Here is a 19906-nt window from a genome sequence, read left to right as displayed (position 1 = left end):
CCGATGAGGACGACGAGCATGCGGTTGAGCTTCCCTGAGACGGTTTCTGACAGTTTGTGCAGAAATTGTTTGGTTATGCAAACCAATTGTTTCAGCAGCTGTCTGAGTGGCTGGTCTCAGACGATCTTGGAGGAGAACCTGCTGGATGTGGAGGTCCTGGGCTGGTGTGGTTACACATTGTCTGCTGTTGTGAAGCCGGTTGGATGTACTGCCATATTCTCTGAAATGCCTTTGGAGACAGCTTATGGTGGAGAAATGAACATTCAATGCACGAGCAACAGATCTGGTTGACCTTCCTGCTGTCAGCATGCCAATTGCACGCTCCCTCAATGCTTGTGGCATCTGTGGCATTTTGTTGTGAGACAAAACTGCACATTCCAGGGTGGCCTTTTATTGTGGGCAGTATAAGGTACACCTGTACACTACTCATGATGTCAGATCAGCATCTTGATGTGGCACCTTGATCAGCACGGACATGTCTGCTGCAGCTGCGAGTGGCAGCAGACAGCAGGATCTGGAGTTTTATTTCGTGATATTCAAATCTTGAATTGCGGCAGCGATGTTACTGACTGGTACCAGGAGATCTGAACATATCACGCCTGTCTTGGCACCCCTACACTGGCTTCCAGTCTCTTTTAGAATTTTGTTTAAAGTTCTGGTGTTTGTTTTTAAATGTTTAAATGAGTTGGCTCCACGTTATCTGGCAGACCTGATTCAGCCTTATGTTCCCGCAAGGAACCTTCGGTCAGCACAACAAGGACTGTTGGTTGTTCCGAAACACAGACTAAAATCCCGAGGGGGTCGTGCTTTCTCGGTGCTGGGGCCGAGACTCTGGAATGAGCTACCTACATGAGTTAAACAGGCCAGCACACTCGGCAAGTTTAAGAGCCAGCTGAAAACTCACTTTTACTCTTTAGCTTTTATTCAGGAAGAGGCCCGTTAACTGTTGGCTTTGCACTTTTTGCTGCCCCACCTAGATTTTATCTGCATGTTTTTGCTGGTTTTAAATGGTTTTATATGTTTTTTGTTTTTATTTTATTTATTTATTTTTTATGTTTATTTCTGCTGTGCAGCGCTTTGTTTGGTCCTTGGGCCATGTGAAGGCGCTGTATAAATAAAGTTTTAGTTAGTTAGTAGTCGAATTGAATAACAGCAATGCTCTGTCACTTTAAGAAACCCTGACACTCAGTAAGAGTGTAGACAACCTGCTGTTAGTTTATTATTTTGTCCTAATCCGCTTGCCGTACCTCCGGGTAGGTCTGTGTATGTGTTGAGTGGTATAGTCGGCATTCGGGTAGTGAGTCCATGCATGTAAGTTGTCTGCTGTTCTGCTGGTTAATAAAACCACGTTAACTGAATATACCGCTTCATCTTTATCATACTGGTGAACTTACAACAAAGAGGAAGTGGTCACACAAGATGTAGAATGAGGTAATCAGGAAGCAAATGTACGTTCTTGCTGTGTTTGTCTTCTAATTCCATTTTTGGTTCTTTTTTAAACACAGATAAGGTTTCGTTTGCAGCCACAAATGAAACCGTCAGCAAGGTAAAGAGAAACCTTATCTGTGTTTAAAAAAGAACCAAAAATGGAATTAGCAAATGCACATGATACAAGGTGAAGACTGTTTTCTAAGCTAATCCAGCAGCATCTGCAAACATTTGATGCCTTTGTATTGTAGATATGTATTGACCAGAGGTGTGACCAAGTCACTGCTTTGCAAGTCACAAGTAAGTCACAAGTCTTTCCAATCAAGTCTCAAGTCAAGTCCAAGTCAAAGATAACCAAGTCCAAGTTGAGTCCAAAGTCAGTGATGTGGAAAAACAAGTCAAACCCAAGTCCTTAACTTTGAATTTTCAAGTCATAATCAAGTCATCTGTCCAACTTCCATTTAATGACGATGATAAGAAATAAATTCCAGAATAAAAGCTTCTTAAAGCTTCATTTATTTGTTCAAACAAGCAGAAAGTGAAACCGATTATAAACAAAGTGCTGCTGCATTTAGCCGTACAAGATCTAATCCAGAACAAAGTATGAGTTATGATTTTTGTCCATGTCGCGCCACTTATGTGCTAAAATATCAAATATGCTCAAGTCATCATCAAGTCAACAGATGCAATTTGATTCAAGTCACAAGTCATTGGTGTTCAAGTCCGAGTCAATCGTAAGTCTCTATAGATTTTATCAAGTCAAGTCAGAAGTCATTAAAATAATGACTCAAGTCTGACTCGAGTCCAAGTCATGTGACTCGAGTCCACACCTCTGGAAATGCATTGTTTAACGAGAGACAGCTGGTGAAAATGATGTGTAAATAAGTAAGAACACATGTAGACATACATGGTTAAGCAAAACTGAAACACTAATATAAAGTATAAATATATAATTTTTTTTCCCAAAAATTTCTCCCTTCACATTTGGGAGGGCAGAGCCCCAGCACCCCCTATGGACGAGTCACCAGGGGCCCCAAAATAATATACTTTCGTGTGGTCCAAAATCTCTGGCAGCCTCCCTGTCTGCAGGTCCTGCAACTTTGCTGAGTTTGGGACTGAAGATATTCTGACTCGGTGCAGACCGACTGGGACTTGTGCACTTCTGGACATTCCAGTCAGAGATTGCAATTAAAAGTGTTGCTGTTCTGTATCACACCCGACTGACAAAATATTACAGACACACAGAGTACAGCATACCATGGCTTCTTCAGTGGCCAGACTTCCTGGGTTCCCAGACAAATCCAGATGTGTCAGAGACTTGAAGAACTGCTGTGTGGAAGATAACACCTGACTCAGGCAGCCGAGACCTGAGAAAACAATTATTACAGTAATTACTTAATAAAAAATGCTTTTTCATTCAAAACACAACCATGTTCATGTTGATTGTTCCACCAATCAAAAGCTTCCCTTTTTTATAATTTGATAACAAAAATACAAATAGATATTTGTGTGTGTGTGTGTGTGTGTGTGTGTGTGTGTGTGTGTGTGTGTGTGTTATCTAACATTTACCCTTAGCAGTCATTGACACATGACTCAGAGAGAGGTGCCTCAGTCCCTCGTTCAGATGCTCAAACTCCAGACTTAAAGCGATGACACCTGTAGAAAAATACAGCTCAAAAAGCAGCAAACCAAAATGCCAAAAATCTGAAATTTTAAACAACAGAATGAGCACAACAATAATTCAACACATCTGGAGTGTATTGGTTTTATGTACATTTACTACTCACGTGTGGTTTGGATATAAAATATAAACGCGTACCTTTGTCTTCAATAGGATTGCCTGAAAGATTGACGAGTTGCAGAGAGGATGATGAGTGTTCTTTCAGAGCAGCTGACATTTTGATTGCAAAGTCTCTGCAGCAGAATAAAAACGGTTTGAACTGTTTTCAGTCAGTAGCAACACAAAGAAATTCCACCCCATTCATGTCTAAGGTGAGACTCTTCCCTTTATCTGCTGCTCTGTTGTAGACCTGTTTATAGACATGTTTTCATGACCTAGTTTGGCCCAAGCTTCATCTGTCAGAAAGATGGCGTCACATTTTAGGAGTCACCATAGATTCAGTGATTGCAGAGGGCCCATGTGACTGCAGACTAATTCAAACCATCAACCTTACACCACCATGCTGGCAGAAGGCTGACCTGTGTCTGGTTTTCTGTAAATGTGCTGCAGTGCATCTTGTTTAAACATCTGTACTTTGCAAGATTTTACCAAAGACTATTTTTTCCAGAAATCCTGAGGTTCAGTCAGATGGATCTTTACTAACCTAGGCTGTCCCCATCCGGCCAAGGAAAAGCTGACCAAAGTGGAAAAACGCCATTCGGTTTTGATGATGCTCATTCTCGGTGCAGCTTTTGACAACGTGGACCACAATATCTTTGATAGGCTCATAAAGTAGGGGAAATTATTCATTACAGTCCATAGTTGGTTCCGATCTTATCTCAAAGACAGGGGTTATGTTGTCTCTATTGGTGATCACATGTCGAAGCTGATCACCATGACATGTAGGGTCCCCCAAAGATCAATTCTTGAACCACTGCTCTTCAATGTCTACATGCTCCCCCTGGATCAGGTCATACCCAACAACATTACCTATCATAGTTACGCAGATGACACCCAGATCTACCTAGAGCTGTCACCTAGTGACTGTGGTCCCCTAGACTCACTCTGTTTGGAGCAAGTTGAGGACGGGATGCAATCAAACTTCCTTCAGTTAAACGAAGACAAGACTGAAGTTATTGTCTTTGGAAATCATAAGGATAGGATGGAGGGTACTGCTCAGCTTGGCCCCAGAGGAATAAAGACAAAAATCCAGGTTAGAAATCTTGGTGTCATACCTGATACTCTGCTAGAGTCTTAACAAGAACCAAGAGAGCTGAGCACATCACTCCTGTTCTTAGATCTCTACACTGGTTACCAGTAAACTACAGAATCAATTTCAAAGTACATCTACTAGTTTATAATTCATGCAATGGCATGGGGCCAGAATACATGTCAGATCTCCTTCAGGTATATACGCCCAGCAGAGCTCTGAGATCCTTCGGAAACAGTCAGCTGGTAGAACCTCGGGCCAGAACCAAACAGGGTGAAGCTGTTTAAGCTGCTATTCTGCTCACAGATGGAATCAGCTTCCTCCTGACCTCAAATGTGGCTCAACTCTGGAAACTTTTAAATCAAAATTGAAAACCTTCATGTATTCATCAGCTTTTGAATGGTTGTTTCTTATTCTGCACTTTACTTTGCCCTTTTTACTTTATTTCTTACATCTGATTTTATTAGTATATTTTAAATTAGATTTTAAAGGAGTCGAACACTCGCTTAATCAACACACCTGCAGTAGTCTCCAGTAGGAATGAATGCCTTGTAAGTCGTTCTCGGAGGAAAAAATATATCGGTGCACCATTTCGTGGATCTAGAAGTGATCCACATCACAGCTGAGTTTCAGACGGCAGGTTTTGGAGACTTATTACCTGATTTTTGGTCATCTTGCCTGTTAGGCTATCTCCTGCTAGCCATTCAGCTTAATGCTCAGATAATCACACAAGGAGATAAGATATCTTATAATACCTTTTGAGCATTTTATAATCACTTTATCACTTAAGATCCATAAATTTTGCTGATTTCGTAATTACATAATGCAATAAAGAATACTGACTCTGTGACTTAATCATTTAATTAAAGTATTAAAGGCTTTTCATGGAGTCTCCTATTTTATAACTGATTAAAGAATGCTAATTCGTGCATGCTATATAATGAAACCACCGTTTATTTATTCACCATGATTTGACAACATATGCTACACAAATATATTAAAATGCCTTTGACATTTTCATTAAAGCTGCTGATATGGGCACACTTTAAGGTTAAAGTAAAATACATGTTTAAAGGCTGCATGAGAAGCTACACTCTTGAACTCAGCAGCAAGGACCACTAGAGCATTACATGAGTTAATGGTGGCCCAGGTCAAAGTGCACACAGAGATAGGGCACCAGACCCCAGAAGGGTCTGGGAGACCAACGGCCCTAATCAGGGCCGAGTGTCTCAGTTAGAAAAGAGCAACGAATAGAAGGAAGTGTATTTTTTGTGCTGACATGATATTTTGCAGACTGCCTGGATTCTGCAACCTTCATCTTCATGTAAGCAAAAGTAAAACAAAGTTCATGATCATCAACCGTAACTTGCCACCCTAGTATTGTTTCCCTGGATGGTACAGAACTACAACTTGTCAGTTCCTAAAAATATCTCGGTATCTGGCTTGACAGCACACTTTCATTTGGCATTAACATAAATTCATTACTTTCTGAAGTCAAGTCAAGAATTGGGTTTCTATAGCAACAGGTCATCCTTTACTCATTCTGCAACGCAAACCTTGGTCAACATGACAATCCGCCCCATCTTAGATTATACGGTGGCATCATTTATAGAGCAGCCTCCAAAAATGTCTTCATAAACTCCATGTCATTTATCACTCAGCGATCCGTTTGGTCACTGGTGCCCCTTTCACTACTCATCATTGTGATCTGTACTCACTCGTTAACTGGCCATCACTCCATTCCTGCAGGTTGTTACATCGGTATCAGTTCGTATACAAAACAATCATCGGTAGAAAACAGTCATATCTTCGCTCATTACTCATCACTTCCAACAACCAGCACCATTTACGTTCCAGTAACTTAATCTTTAAGGTTATTCCCCAAGCTCGCACCTCCTTTGGCCGCTCCTCTTTCCAGTTTGCTGCTTCCAACGACTGGAATGACCTGCAAAAATCACTGAAGCTCACTGCCTACATTCCATTATCTACCTTCAATAATTTACTGTGATCAATAGTTTCTGATGAATGTGCTTCTAAGTACTTAAAGACTGTTTTAAGTCTGTTTCGATTGCTTGTACATGTTGTAATTGAGAACAGCCCGTTGTCTTTATGTGTAAATGTTTTAATCTTATGTTCATCTTGTTTGTTTTATCTTATCTGTTGTTCTTTGGTGTAAAGCTAACTATGTGTCCGTTGCTGCTGCCTCTTCGCCAGATTAAATAAAGGTTCAATAGTAAATGAGGGGAACCAAACGATTTGATTGGATCCTGTTTTTACCTTTTCAACATTGTTTTGTAGTTTTGTTCTGTAAAACGTTTAATTACAACAATCCAACAAGACAGAGCCTGGATTTGTATTCTGAACAGTTTTTAAAGGAGACATGTGTGACGCATCAAAAAGCGGCACCTTCTTAGGCCCAGTAGGCCCACCCACAACGCGGTAGTGTTTTCTATGCTGTGGGAAACGGGTAATAATGGCTCTTTGATGGGAAATGGTCGCCGACCCCTGGTTTAGGGGAAGGACACAGAACGCTGTCTCAGAGATTTCAGCTGTCTGGTCCACAGTTAGGAACATATTGAGGAAATGGAAGACCACAGGCACAGTTCAAGTTAAGGCTCCAAGTGGCAGAACAAGCACAATCTCAGATAAACAGAAGAGAACAATGGTGAGACACCCACAGACCAGCATTAAAGACCTACAACATCATCTTGTTGCAGATGGAGTCCCTTTGCATCGTTCAGCTATTCGGTGCACTTTACACAAGGAGGTGCTGCATGTGAAAGTGATGCAGAGGAAGCCTTTTCTCCACCCACATCACCAACAGCAGTTTGAGGTTTGCTAAAGCACATCTGGACACGCCAGCTTCATTCTGTAACAAGCTGCTGTGGACTGATGAAACAAACTGAGTTATTTGGGCGGAGCAAGAGGAGTTATGCATGGAGGAACAAGAACATTGCATTCAAAGAAAAACACCTGCCAAAAACAGTAAAACATGGTAGTGGTTATGTCATGCTGTGGGCTGTGTGGCCAGTGCAGGGACTGGGAATCTTGTTAAAGATGAGGGACGCATGGATTCCACTCAATATCAGCAGATTCTGGAGACCAATGTCCAGGAATCAGTGACAAAGCTGAAGCTGCACCGGGGCTGGACCTTTCAACAAGACAACGACCCTAAACACTGCTCAGAGTCTACCAAGAAAGCCACGCAGAGGAACAAGTAGATCGTTCTGGAATGTTCATCTCATGCCCAAATGTATGCACCTGCTTAATTTAGTTTAAACAATTATTGCACCCTTTCTGTAAATCCTATAAACGTCATTTCATTTCTCAAATATGTCCACTTTATGATATATTTAACTGAAAATTTTATCGTAACAACAACGATACAGGAAAATGATGAAGATTAACACGACGGCCCAAACTTTCGCATCCCTCTGGATGGTCTAAGCCACAGATCAACTTACGCTTTCAATCCACAGTTCTCCAGCGAGACCTCTTGAATACTTTGAGATTTAGACAGCAGGATCATCAGCTGCTGTTGGATGTCGAATGGCTGAAAGAACAGAAAGACGGGCTCTGTTGAGTTCTGGTTTGGTTTGTAGAGAGAAACCTAGAGTACATGTGGATACTGGGATGGGTGTAGCATGGGTGGCACCATGAGAGGATGATGATTTTTAGCTTTTATGATCAAACAGCTTGAGCTTTTCAGTCTGGCTCACAAAAGCATCTGATCATTGAAACAGCCTTTTCAAAGGTTTACTCCGGCGTTGCTTTTGTCGTGAGGTTGTTTTCGAAGAGCACTACTTAGACTAGAGTTCCAAGCACGGTTCGGTATTTTTCCCCCACCTTTTCCCAATCTTCAGTCCCAGCTCCGTTAAGGTTCCCGGCGAGGCTGAGCTGGGCCAGCATCGCGACTGCAGCCAAAAAGGGCATCGCTTCAGACTCTGACACTGCAGATTTAAACTTCTATTGTTGTAACTTATTATTATTTTATTTTACATTTTTTTCAGAAAACGTCTTTGAACTCAACTGTTGCCAGCAGGCAGCACTTTTTTATTGATCTGACCACCAGAAGCTTTTAAAGATGCTGTACAAACGCGAGGTAAGCTAAACTCCTAATATTGCAACATTTGCGCAGCACTGAAAGCACCAGGCAGATAGGTTTGCTCTTAAAAATGACTTAAACTAGTCCAACAACCAGCTGGGACACAAGCTGCAGCTGTCACTAACTCTAAACATTCAGACGTGTCTCTTAAAGGCACAGTAACGCTATAAAGCCTCTCTGAAAATGTTCTCAACAATCCTGTCAGTCTATCATATTTGTCTGAGCACAGGGACTCGTGGTGGGAAATGGTCTGCATTTAGCAGAAAATCACACTGACTTTAAATTGATGCCACTTGAAATTCTTGTAATGTTGAAACACGAAAAATAAAATATGGAAAAACGAAAATAAAGATACTAAAGGAATGTGGCCTTGAATCAGATTGGTGGAGGTGATCGATACCAACACCAGCATAACGGACCCGGGGTAGAACAGGGGTGGTGACGATCGTTAATGCAGGCGGAAATGCACTGAGGGAAAGGTATTACAGCTACCATGGGATGTACAGAACAATCCACAACATCCATGTTCACTGTTGAAACACTGAAGCGTTGGGTTGGGAAAAAAACAGACTGTACCAGTTTGAGCTCTTTGCAGTAGATTTGAGTAAACCACTGGTTGAAGGACAAAGCTGCCACGGCCAAGGCCAGGTCTCTGCAGGAGAGGAAGAGGACCTTAGCAGAGACACAGGCGGACTGGACCCATGAGGTGTGGGTAGTTTCTCACCTGCTGTCTAAGTGACTGAAGTCGAGCAGGTTGAACATCCTCTGGTTGTGTATGTGGTAGATGTTGTCAACATCCTACACAAACAACCAAACTTTAATTGCATCCTTGTTGGTTTTTTAAACATCTGGTTCAGCTTAGAGTGCAAATATGAAACCTAACAGCTGACTCACCCACTGAATCTCCTCTCTTATTGGTGTTTCATTGAAATCACAAAGAGCAGCATAAGAATCAGAGAATCCTCCTGAAGAGAAACACTGTGAGTTTCATACTGAGATCCAAGCAGCAGATGTTTTTGCTCTGACAACAAATGTACAACTTTCAAAACTGTTGATGCCACAACACAGCCGTTGGTCCTGAACAACTGCAAGGGCAGCACACAGCTTCATCCGAGTCATCACCAGCAGCATTATGAGGTCAGGCTACAATGACAGAAACGTACCACAAGGCCCCAGCCGATGCCTCAGCTGCTCCTCTAACACATCGGTCAGCATGATGAGTCGCTCCTGGAGCTCCGCAGGATTTGTCCTTAACAGCTTCCTGAAGATCGAACAAAGGACTCAGCTTTAATTCCTCCAGCAGAAGTCGCGGGTAAAGGAACAGGGATTCCTGTTACGCTCAGATTGTCTCAGTCTCACACACACTGTGCTAGAGAGTCAGAACTGCTAAAGGTGCAGCGAAGCAGGTGTAGCGTCATGAATGTCCTGTTTTTGACCTAAAGGTCACGATCTGCTGCGTCTACTCGAGCAGAGACATAAAGTCTCTGACAGCCTAATCTACATGAGATAGTGGCCAAGGTCTTTCATGCACTCTGCTCATCTGAACTGCTTCACCTTTGTTACAGTGAAGACGAAGAACCCTCTTGATGAACACATAATCAACAACTTTGTTATTACCAATAATAATGTGAGCCCAACGTTCAATCTGTGAAATGACAATGTTATTACTTGATATTATCATCCTGTTCCGTCTTTCATTTTTTTAAACACAGAAAAGGTTTATTTACCTGCAACGTTTTGTTTGCGGCTGCAAACATCATCAGGCTAACGCCGATGGCGGCGTCACTTCCTTCGTTGGTAGCTAACTCCACTTACTTCACATACGACAACACAATATACAAACAACTGGAAGGCTTCGCCATGGGTAACCTATTATCAGCCACCCTGTGCGAGTTTTTCATGTAAGACCTAGAACAAAAAGCCGTTGCCACTGCACCCCCAAACTGTAAAATAAAACTATGGAAACGCTACATAGACGACATACTGGGAATCATACCAAAAGGACAAACAGAAACACTAACACAACACTTGAATAACATTGACGACACAGGCAGCATAAAGTTCACTTATGAGTCAGAAACAGAAGGCAGCATAGCTTTTATGGACATGAAAATAACCAGGCAGACCGACGGGACCCTAAACATAAACACATACAGGAAACCAACACACACAGACCAATATCTATTATGGACATCAGAACACCCCACCATACACAAAATATCAGTAATCAGAACACTATATCACCGAGCAAACATAATAACAGAAGAAAGAGACCGTAAACAAGAGGACAAACACATACAACACCCTTTAAAGACCTGCGGATACCCGACATGGGCAATAAACAAAGGAAAACAACAAACAACAACAGAAAGAAAAGAACAACCAAAGCAAAGAACCAGAAACCCAGAAAGACAAGAACCAGAACCAGTGATAACCCTACCATTCATCAGAGGCATAACAGAAAAAATAAGAGCAACAATGAAAAAACACAACATAAACACACCAACAAAACCATACACAACAGTTAGAAACAGACTAGTACACCCAAAAGACAAAATATCAGCTGGACTTAAATGTGGAGTCATTTACGAAATCACATGCAAACTCTGCAATAAAACATACACAGGAGAAACCAGATGCCAACTCAACACACGAGCAATGGAACATAGAAAGGAGTGCGAGAAAGAAGCAAGTCGAAGACACACAAGAGCAGCAAAACAAGAAGCAGAAAGCACAATAAAGAAGTCAGCCATAACAGATCACTTTATAAGAGAAAACCATATAATGGACTGGGACAACACAAGGATCATAAACACCGAACAACAAAAATACAAACGATGGATTAAAGAAGCAATCGAGATAAGGAGACGTGGATGTGGGACCATGAACAGGGACGATGGAGTTTACTCGTTGGACCGCGTATGGGACTGCATCATCGGAGAGGGGAGAGCGGGCAGCAGAGGACGACAATGTCCTCTGCTGCCCGCGGATAAACGGAGAAGGAAGTGACGCCACCATCAGCGTCAGCCTGAGGAAGTTTGCAGCCAAAAACAAAATGTTGCAGGTAAATAAAACCTTTTCTGTGTTTTAAAAAGAAATGAAAGATGGAATTTGAAACTCAACACAGCAAGAACACACCAGAGATCATAATCCTGTGATCAGTAGTATTTTACTAGTTATTATAATCTTGGACATTTGCACTAGTCACTAATGACACGTAATGCTAAAGTCACACGACACATTTCCTTTTGTCTGATCCAGTCAGAACCTTCGTTTCTGGCTAGGCGTGGTTTTCTGTGGTGTTTGTATAAACCCTCTTTTGCATGTCAAATTCTGATTCGCCAGTAAACCAAAATATGACAATTATAAAAACTATCCCACGCCACCTTTTCTTTAGTTAAAGCGTTCTAGAGAAGTCTCGGACAGGCCACCCAGACTTCCTCTTCAGCTAAAAGAACCTCGACAAGCTGGATAAAATCTGTTGCAAGTTACACCTGACCACAACAGTTCCTTCAGAATAAAAGCTGAACCTCACGACCCCTTCAGGGTCTCAGAGACGCCAGTGATAACCTGTCGTGACCTGGAAGCATTCCAAGACTAGTTTGGTCTGCACCGCTGCTTTTCTACCGGCATAAGTACCAAAGAGGGTCCAAGAGGACCTCGGCATTCTGGATCTAACGGAGGCTTCTCCTGGGTACGTAGACCAACAGATGGCGTTTCATGTTTGTTATAAATCTCCTACTAAAGTTTAGAGCGAAACATTCACTCCCACTCAGAACTAACTGCTTCTCCGGATCCGCTGGTTCTGATCAAATCAAATCAAATCAGCTTTATTTATATAGCACTTTTCATACCAAAAATGCAACTCAAAGTGCTTTACAGATTAAAATGGCCCCATAGATCCCACATTCCCATCCCAGCCCCCCTCCCCAAGTATAAAACAATTAAAAATTACAGTTCCCCTCCCGCACCCAACTTCCAAAGTGGACATACAATCACCCGCACACTCGTCCATGCACACACACACACACACACACACGCACACACGCACACACTCGTGAACACCTGAGGAAACAATAGGCTGAGTTCAGATGGGTCAGGTAATGAACGACACATCATCAGCGGAGCCATCTGCCCTGGCAGCAACAGATCCACGGCAGCAGCCAAGACACCGGCCCATGACGCCCAGTGGCGTACGGCAGAAACCCCCACCAGTGCCCGGGCACTACCCAGGGAGCGCCCTGGCCGCCGCCGCCCCTGACCACCGGCCCCAAGGCAGAGGGCTCCGCAGAGGAAACACTGGAAACATGCCACACAAACATCATTCATCACATCTCACTCCACTAGTCCATCAGTACACAGAGTGTTAAAGTTAGTCTTGTTTAAATTGTGTAGAAATAAATTTCTTAACTATTATAAACCTGACTCTCTTTCCTCGGGGTTAATACGAAGTGTTGCCTAATCCCTGCAATAAAAAGTTCTGATCTTCTGGTTAAAATATTCAAAGATCCATCAGATTGATATTTCATATTTCTATGGATTCTCACATTTTATGGTTCATAAGTAAGATGTAAACTACCCATCCTTTACACAGGACCAGCAGAAGACTGCAAACCAGGCACCCACCCTGGAGAAGAATCTGGGAAAATTCTCTTCAGTGATGCAGTGATGTGACAGATCATGGACTCCAGATCTTCATTGTGCAGCATGCTGAAAGACAGATTCTGCCTCTCTGTTTCCAACACAATCTGCAACACATGAAACTTCACTCTGAGTCAGAGCTTACAATGTTCTCCCATGTTTAGTCTGACATCATAGTACCTGTATGAAACCATCAAGTATTGCATCTTTACAGGCAAACAAGAGCAGTCATCATTCACAAAAACCTGACAAGAGTCGTACTTCTGTGAGTCCATGGATGTTGATGGAAGAAATCTCCAGGTAGCTGAACGTGCTCTCCACCTGAGACACAAGATTAAACATTATAAACATGCAGAACACACAGGAAGAAGTGAAGCAAACCAAAGTGTTTTCAGAGCTTGTCACGCAACATAATTTATTAATGGCTGTTGCTCTGGTGTACAAAACACCAGAGATGAACACCAGGTCCACGTGGAGAAGGTCAAACGGAGGATCTAAACAACGAGAGAAACCCGGCAGTCACAATAAAAAGTGTAAAGGTTTGAGCGAGTGTTTACCCGCAGTGGTTGCTTGTTAGTCACCAGGTAACCTCTCCAGAGACTCAGTACCTGAGACACAGATCCAGATTTACAAGTTCAGCATTATTCAGAGAGGAGTCCTGAGACCGCAGAGCACATCAGACATTAATGTTTACATGACATCTCTAAAAGGGGGGACATGTGTGATTAATGAAAGGGTGTGTCTGAGTGGTCTCAGCCTCTGTCCACGTAGGTGGAGAGCACAGAGCAAGACGAGCTCTCGGACACACGGTGTGGGACTTAGAGCTAAAAACATCTCTAAACTTCAACAAAGACCTTAACTGACTGTAAACCCTGCGTTGCAACCTCGTTGCAGCTGACAAGTATTCATTAAACAGCAGATCTGTAGTAGCTTCAGCTGCTGCAGAGCTTTCTACCTGCCCTGGGACAGGTGTGTGTGTGTGTGTGTGTGTGTGTGTGTGTGTGTATGTGTGTGTGTGTGTGTGTGTGTGTGTGTGTGTGTGTGTGTAGTCTATGGGACTAACACACAGCAACCATCCTCTCGTATAGTTAAAGTTCCATTAGTCATCACACACCGGTGAAGTTACCAGTGGTAGGATCACCGAAATTTGGCCCCTCCCCATTGGGAGCGGTGAGCTGCAGCAGTGGCTGCCCTCGGGAACTAGTTGGTGGTTTATGAGGTACTGTATGTTAACCACATTGTTGAGAGACAGAGAGGAAGACTGAAAAGGGGAAGCTATGCAACGTTTTTATAGTTCTAAGTCATTTTCTCGAGCCAGTATGTGCTAAAATGTCCCTTTACAGGGTTAATGAAATGCCACGCAGACCCTCACCGCCCTCTTGCACTTGCAACTTCAGAGTGCTTGTATGGTCTCTGTTGGACTTAGTAAAGTGGAGTTGACATGGCCAGGCTGCAGTCATGGTTCCGGCACGTTTCCTGCATGTTTTAGATCATGAACACAACTGATTTGTTTGATTAGTGAATCACTCCTGTAGACACTAATGAAGGCTGAGGAGACGTTTCAGCTGTTAGATTAACGTGTTAAATAGACAAACGCGTAGCGAGGAACGCTTTTAGTTTCACTAACGAACACTAGGGGCGCTAAAATCAAGCCAAATGCCTAGTTTTCCTTTACAAGACTTCCTCAGATTGCTATTGTTTCTGAAAAGCGTATATTTAATGTTGTTGTTGTGTTTGTAGTTCCAGCAGCAGCAGGAGCAGGTACTCCATCCAGAGACACTTAATCACAGGAGAGGAACAGTCCTATGCAGATCCATCTTTACTTCTTCTTCCTTCAACATCTCAGCATGAGTTGGACCCCTAATGTCCAGAACACAACACATTTGTATTCAGCCCCCTGGACTCGGATTGCCCTAAATAAAACCCAGTGTGATAGGCTGCTTTGAGCAGTCATCTAAACATATGAAAGAGTTCACTTATGAGTGATTTAGTCTCATTATAAATAAACATGTTCTATGGAGGCCTCAGTGGTTTGTTAGAGAACATTATAGAACAAACAGCATCATGAAGACAAAGGAACTCACCAGAAAGGTCAGAAATAAAGTTGTAGATAAGTTTAAAGCAGGCTTAGCAAATATCCCAAGCTTTGAACAACTCAAAGAGCATTGTTCAGTCCACCATCCAAAAATGAATAAAGTATGGTAGAGCTGCAAAGCTACCAAGACCTGGCCGTTCACGTAAACTGACAGATGAAGCAAGGAGAGCACTGGTTAGAGAAGCTTCCAAAAGGCCCATGGTCACTCTGGAGGAGCTACAGAAATCCAGAGCGTGCGTCCACAGGACAACTGTAAGTTGGGCACTCCCCAACTCTGGCCTAAATGGAGGAGTGAAAAGAAGAAGCTGTTGTTGACAGAAAGACATTAAAAGTCTTGGATGCAGTTTGCCAGGAGCCATGTAGGGACACAGCAGACATGTGGAAGGTTCTCTGGTCAGACCAAACTTTTGAGCCTAAAAACTATTGAAAAGTGCCACTGCTCATCACCCTGAACACACCACCCCACTGTAAAACATGGTGGAGGCAGCACCATGCTGTGGGGATGCTTTTCTTCAGCAGGGTGGAGCTAAAGACAGGACAATCCTGAAAGAAAACCTGTAGGAGGCTGCAAAGGACTTCAGACTGGGAAGATTCACCTTCCAACAAGCCTATGGCCCTAAACATACAGCAGGAGCTAATGTGGGATGCTTTAGATCACATATTCATCTTAGAACGTCCCAGTCAGTGTCCAGATCTAAATCCCAGTGAGCATCTGTGGTAGGACCTGAAAATGCTGTTCACAGAGGCTCTCCATCCAACCTGGGTGAGCTTGAGCTTTTATGCAGCAAAGAATTAGCATGAATTTCATCCTCTATATGTGCCAAGCTGATAGTAACACCCCTAAAGCATTAAAGGTGGTATTGATGCAGGGAGCTCAATAGAAACATGCCACACTATCATTTTCATTCCACTTCATAGCTAATTTCTACTTTTTGCTGTTCAATCACAGAAAATCTCAATACAATTTCAGGTTTGTGGTTGTAAGGTGTCGACATGAGTAAAAATTCTATTGTGAGGTACAGTGTATGAATGTGTGTGTGAATGGGTGAATGACTGATTGTGTTGTAAAGCGCCTTGGGGGGTTCCTGGACTCTAGAAGGTGCTATATCAAATACAGGCAATTTAATGTATGAACTAAATGCTTCAAGAGATTACGATCATCCTCCCAACATGGAAACTACCAGAGGTGACAGGACCAGAGGTGATTAATGAAAGGTCTAAAACAAACATAACTTACAATATGTAATAAATATGGACTTGGGTCTTTTTAGGACGATCTCAAAGACTTGGGCACAATAAAATGTAAATGAATCACTGAAAGTTTCTCCACCTTGGTGGTTCTGATTCTTCATTTCGATTTTGTTTACAACAAGAGGAGGCAGACAGGAGCTGGTGTGTCAGCTGGTACCACCTGAACTCAGGTGTGTCCTCTGCCCACCTCTGCCTCTTCACCATAATTATTAAATTATCTTTCGTTTCATTTTACTTACTTGTCTTAAATGTTCCTTTTGTATGGAGGGCCAAAAGAGGAACAATGCAACGAACAATAAAACCATTTTAAACGTGTCATTAATAAAAATAAACCATTCAATAAATATCTAATTTATGTATCTAAACAAAGTGACTGAGGTGTGAGGGGTTCACATGGAGCCCCTACAGAAGCAGCTCCTGATGGGTGATCAGTGAAGCTCCTCAGAACAAAGTAGACCTGTTCATGGTGTCCTCCATGGAAGTGACGATGAAAACCTCAAACGATCCGTTCATGCTGATCGTTACCAGCCGCTCACTAAGAGAAGGTGTTGTGGACTCTGTGCACTTCCCCACCCGTGTGTGACGTCTAACTCACCACAAACCTGCTGGTTGTCCTCCCACCATGCTGGTTGGACTGTTGGAGATGAATCGGCATCACCAGACAGATTCTGTGAGGCTTCAGCAGTTCGCAGACCTGATCTGTTTAAACGGGACCAAATGAAGACGGACACCATTGTTAAAGCACATTGTTGTCTTTTTGTGTTTGTCTCACTCACATCTGACCTTTGACCTCAGAAAGGGATAGTTCTGTTTCCTCTTCTGAAGAGGGTCTCGGTCATCTCTGTCTGATTTCCACTCATCAGCTGGTTCAACTGCTGCTGTCAGAAGCTAGCGGTTGATAATCTACAGCTAACACGAAGACACAGGAGGCCTGCTGCTTTTACGGTTGAGTTTAGCGACAGCAGCAGTGTGAAGGGCTATTTTAAATAAAACCGTTAAAAGATCTAAACTTGGGCCTTCGTTCATCCTGACCACAGCCACTTCTGACAGAAACCTGGGGTGTTTGTTTCCAAACCCGTCTGAGTCATGTTTCCCTCTGAGTCGGTGTGTCTGTTGAAGTGGAAACATGGCTGTTGAGGCACAGCAGCACACATCTGACCTAAGCACGTAGTGTTCAGTTAACGCTGTATCGTCCACTAAAACATGGATTTAGTTTATTCATCCGTCTGTTCTGCTTTCGGGTAACCACTGTATTCACCTGAAGACAGCCACGTGCCTGGCTTAAGACGCTGAAACCCTCCCAGTGTTGGTTCTGTCTCCCCAACATGAAGTAGAACCATGAAGACAGGCTCTGTTTAAGGTCCAAACACACTTCAGTTAAACATGTTCAGTTAAACAGGTAACATGGATCAGCTCACCTTGCAGTGTCTGAGAAACGGAGTTCATGCTGTTTGCTTCTGGAAAATTTTCAAACTCATGAAAAGACGACAAAGACTCCAGCTGTGATCTTCTCCAGTTGCACAGAAAGCGGCAATAATGGCGGGTGTAAATGTGACTTTCTGCTCACACACTCATCCGTTGTCTGTGAATAAGACCGTCTGCAGTGGAAACGCACTCTAACCTGCTTTCTACCTGAAGATAAACCACTTTCATTTGTCTCATCCTACACACATGTGCGCACACACACACACACACACACACACAAACTTAGACTCACATCCTGTTCCATTTTGTGAGTGACTAACTGCTGCCAGGAAATCAGCACTTCCAGAGTAAAATGCTGAGACGTGTCTCTGCTAATTGTAACTAAATCATTTTTGGCGCATGGGTGGATCAGATGAGACGGGTTTGTCTTCTGGCTCTAGACGGACCCTCTTCTTGTCCCCATAAATCCGTCTGCTGTGAAACCACTGAAGCCCACATTAAACACGGACCACGAGAGGGTCACAAAAACGTTTCAGTGAACTTCATAAATCTGGAGCACCAAGTCCAGCTAAACATCCATCCATCTTTTACACCTTCTCCCTCCTCTAGGTGGGAGGTAGACTACAACTGGACAGGTGATCTGTTCATCTCCACCTGTGGTCATGCAGCACCCAACATGTGTGATGAACTGTAAATGGTTTTCTATTTACCGTGGTAACTTTGATGCCTCATATTTTATGGGCTTTTATGAGCTTTGTTTAGATTTACATACTGTAAAATGTTTTGATGCAGCTTTCAGAGATGATGTTGGTGCATCAATGTTTGTACCTTCTCATACCCGTCAAGTCTCCCAGGTATGTAAATGATACTATGTGGAAAAAGTACAGAAATTTCCTACTTAAGTACGAGTACCAGTACTTTGATAATTTTTTTACTCAAGTACAAGTAAAAGTACTTGCCTAAATGTTTGCTCAAGTAAAAGTAAAAAGTAAAAGTAACTTAGTTACATTTTTGTCAGCGTAAGGATGGCTACATCTAAGTAGTGCAAAATCACAACGCAGCTCACAATTCGTGTGCGCAAAACGCTGAGAATCCGCTTGTTATGAGCGCTAAACGTTATTTTGCCGCTGCCGTGCGGAGCGGTAGGGAAACACATTTCAAACATGGAACCGAGTCTGGCTACCAAACTCAGCAGAATTTTGATCGCGTCACACCGGTGCGCGAAGGTGCGGGTTCCAACCCACAGGAGAGGAGGGAGAGAGGAGGTAAACAGCGAGTGGATCAGAGACTGTTTTCGAGCAAAACTGCGGTAAAAATGGCTGTTCTCATTATCAAGCCCACCCCCCCCCCCCCCAAACACACACACGGTTTAGACACGGCGCTCATGCAGGTGTCTCTTTCTGTTCCGACACGTAATATTTTTAATTTATTAAGCCTACAATTTCTTTTTACTCAGTAACGGATATGATTTAAAATGTAGCGAATTAATTTCTTTTTAAAAAACGTACTCAAGTAAAAGTACAGATTTTAAAAACAACTTAAAAAGTATAAATACACAAAAAAGCTACTCAATTACAGTAAAGTCAGTAAATGTAATTAGTTACTTTCCACCTCTGCGTATAATCCTTATAGGCAGAGGGCGTTTCCACCAATCAGGTCAAATGACTTATGATTACAAGTAAGTCAATGAAAAGTTTACCTTCTTATCCAGACCAAGACAACTAAAACGACTGATCTGACCTAGAGTATGATGCTTTCATTTTATTGTTCTTCTGAAACAAAACTTTTACCAGAGATTAGATTAAACCAGAAAAAACCAACTCAACAAAAAGAAAATCCAAGAACTTTATTTATCCTACTGCGAGCTGGTTGAAGCTGGAATCTGACCTCATAATCATGACTCAGTGTTCGGATATTCCCTTTTGTCCCTAGAACTCAAGACAAATATTTGTGTTTTAACCAATCAGATAGCTTCGATGGGGCAAAACAAAGGCAGCCATATTTCTATTAAATCATAAATACCGGAGCTACAGTAGACCCTGGTCATCTGTATTTACTTTTGAACACCACTTAGAACATCATGTGGGCTTT

General features: G+C 42.6%; 1 protein-coding gene across 1 annotated transcript in view; it reads right to left on the bottom strand.

The window, feature by feature from the left end:
- The window catches only part of carmil2 (capping protein regulator and myosin 1 linker 2), a 63804-nt gene extending 45739 nt beyond the window's left edge, over nt 1–18065 (bottom strand). The window contains exons 1-13 of the mRNA XM_054746499.2: nt 17809–18065; nt 16986–17089; nt 13602–13652; nt 13306–13365; nt 13030–13151; nt 9567–9664; nt 9298–9368; nt 9128–9201; nt 8980–9055; nt 7763–7851; nt 3248–3342; nt 2998–3084; nt 2686–2795 (exon numbers count right to left, since the gene is read on the bottom strand). Of these exons, the coding sequence (XP_054602474.1) occupies nt 2686–2795; nt 2998–3084; nt 3248–3342; nt 7763–7851; nt 8980–9055; nt 9128–9201; nt 9298–9368; nt 9567–9664; nt 13030–13151; nt 13306–13365; nt 13602–13652; nt 16986–17089; nt 17809–17836 (1065 nt within the window). The 5' untranslated portion in view covers nt 17837–18065. The remainder of the gene's footprint in view (nt 1–2685; nt 2796–2997; nt 3085–3247; nt 3343–7762; nt 7852–8979; nt 9056–9127; nt 9202–9297; nt 9369–9566; nt 9665–13029; nt 13152–13305; nt 13366–13601; nt 13653–16985; nt 17090–17808) is intronic.
- Between the last annotated feature and the right edge of the window lie 1841 nt (nt 18066–19906).

This window comes from Nothobranchius furzeri, chromosome 14, assembly GCF_043380555.1.
Source record: "Nothobranchius furzeri strain GRZ-AD chromosome 14, NfurGRZ-RIMD1, whole genome shotgun sequence".
Taxonomy (NCBI): domain Eukaryota; kingdom Metazoa; phylum Chordata; class Actinopteri; order Cyprinodontiformes; family Nothobranchiidae; genus Nothobranchius; species Nothobranchius furzeri.
The sequence above is the reverse complement of the archived record's forward strand: the minus strand, read 5'-3'. Positions and strand labels throughout refer to the sequence as shown.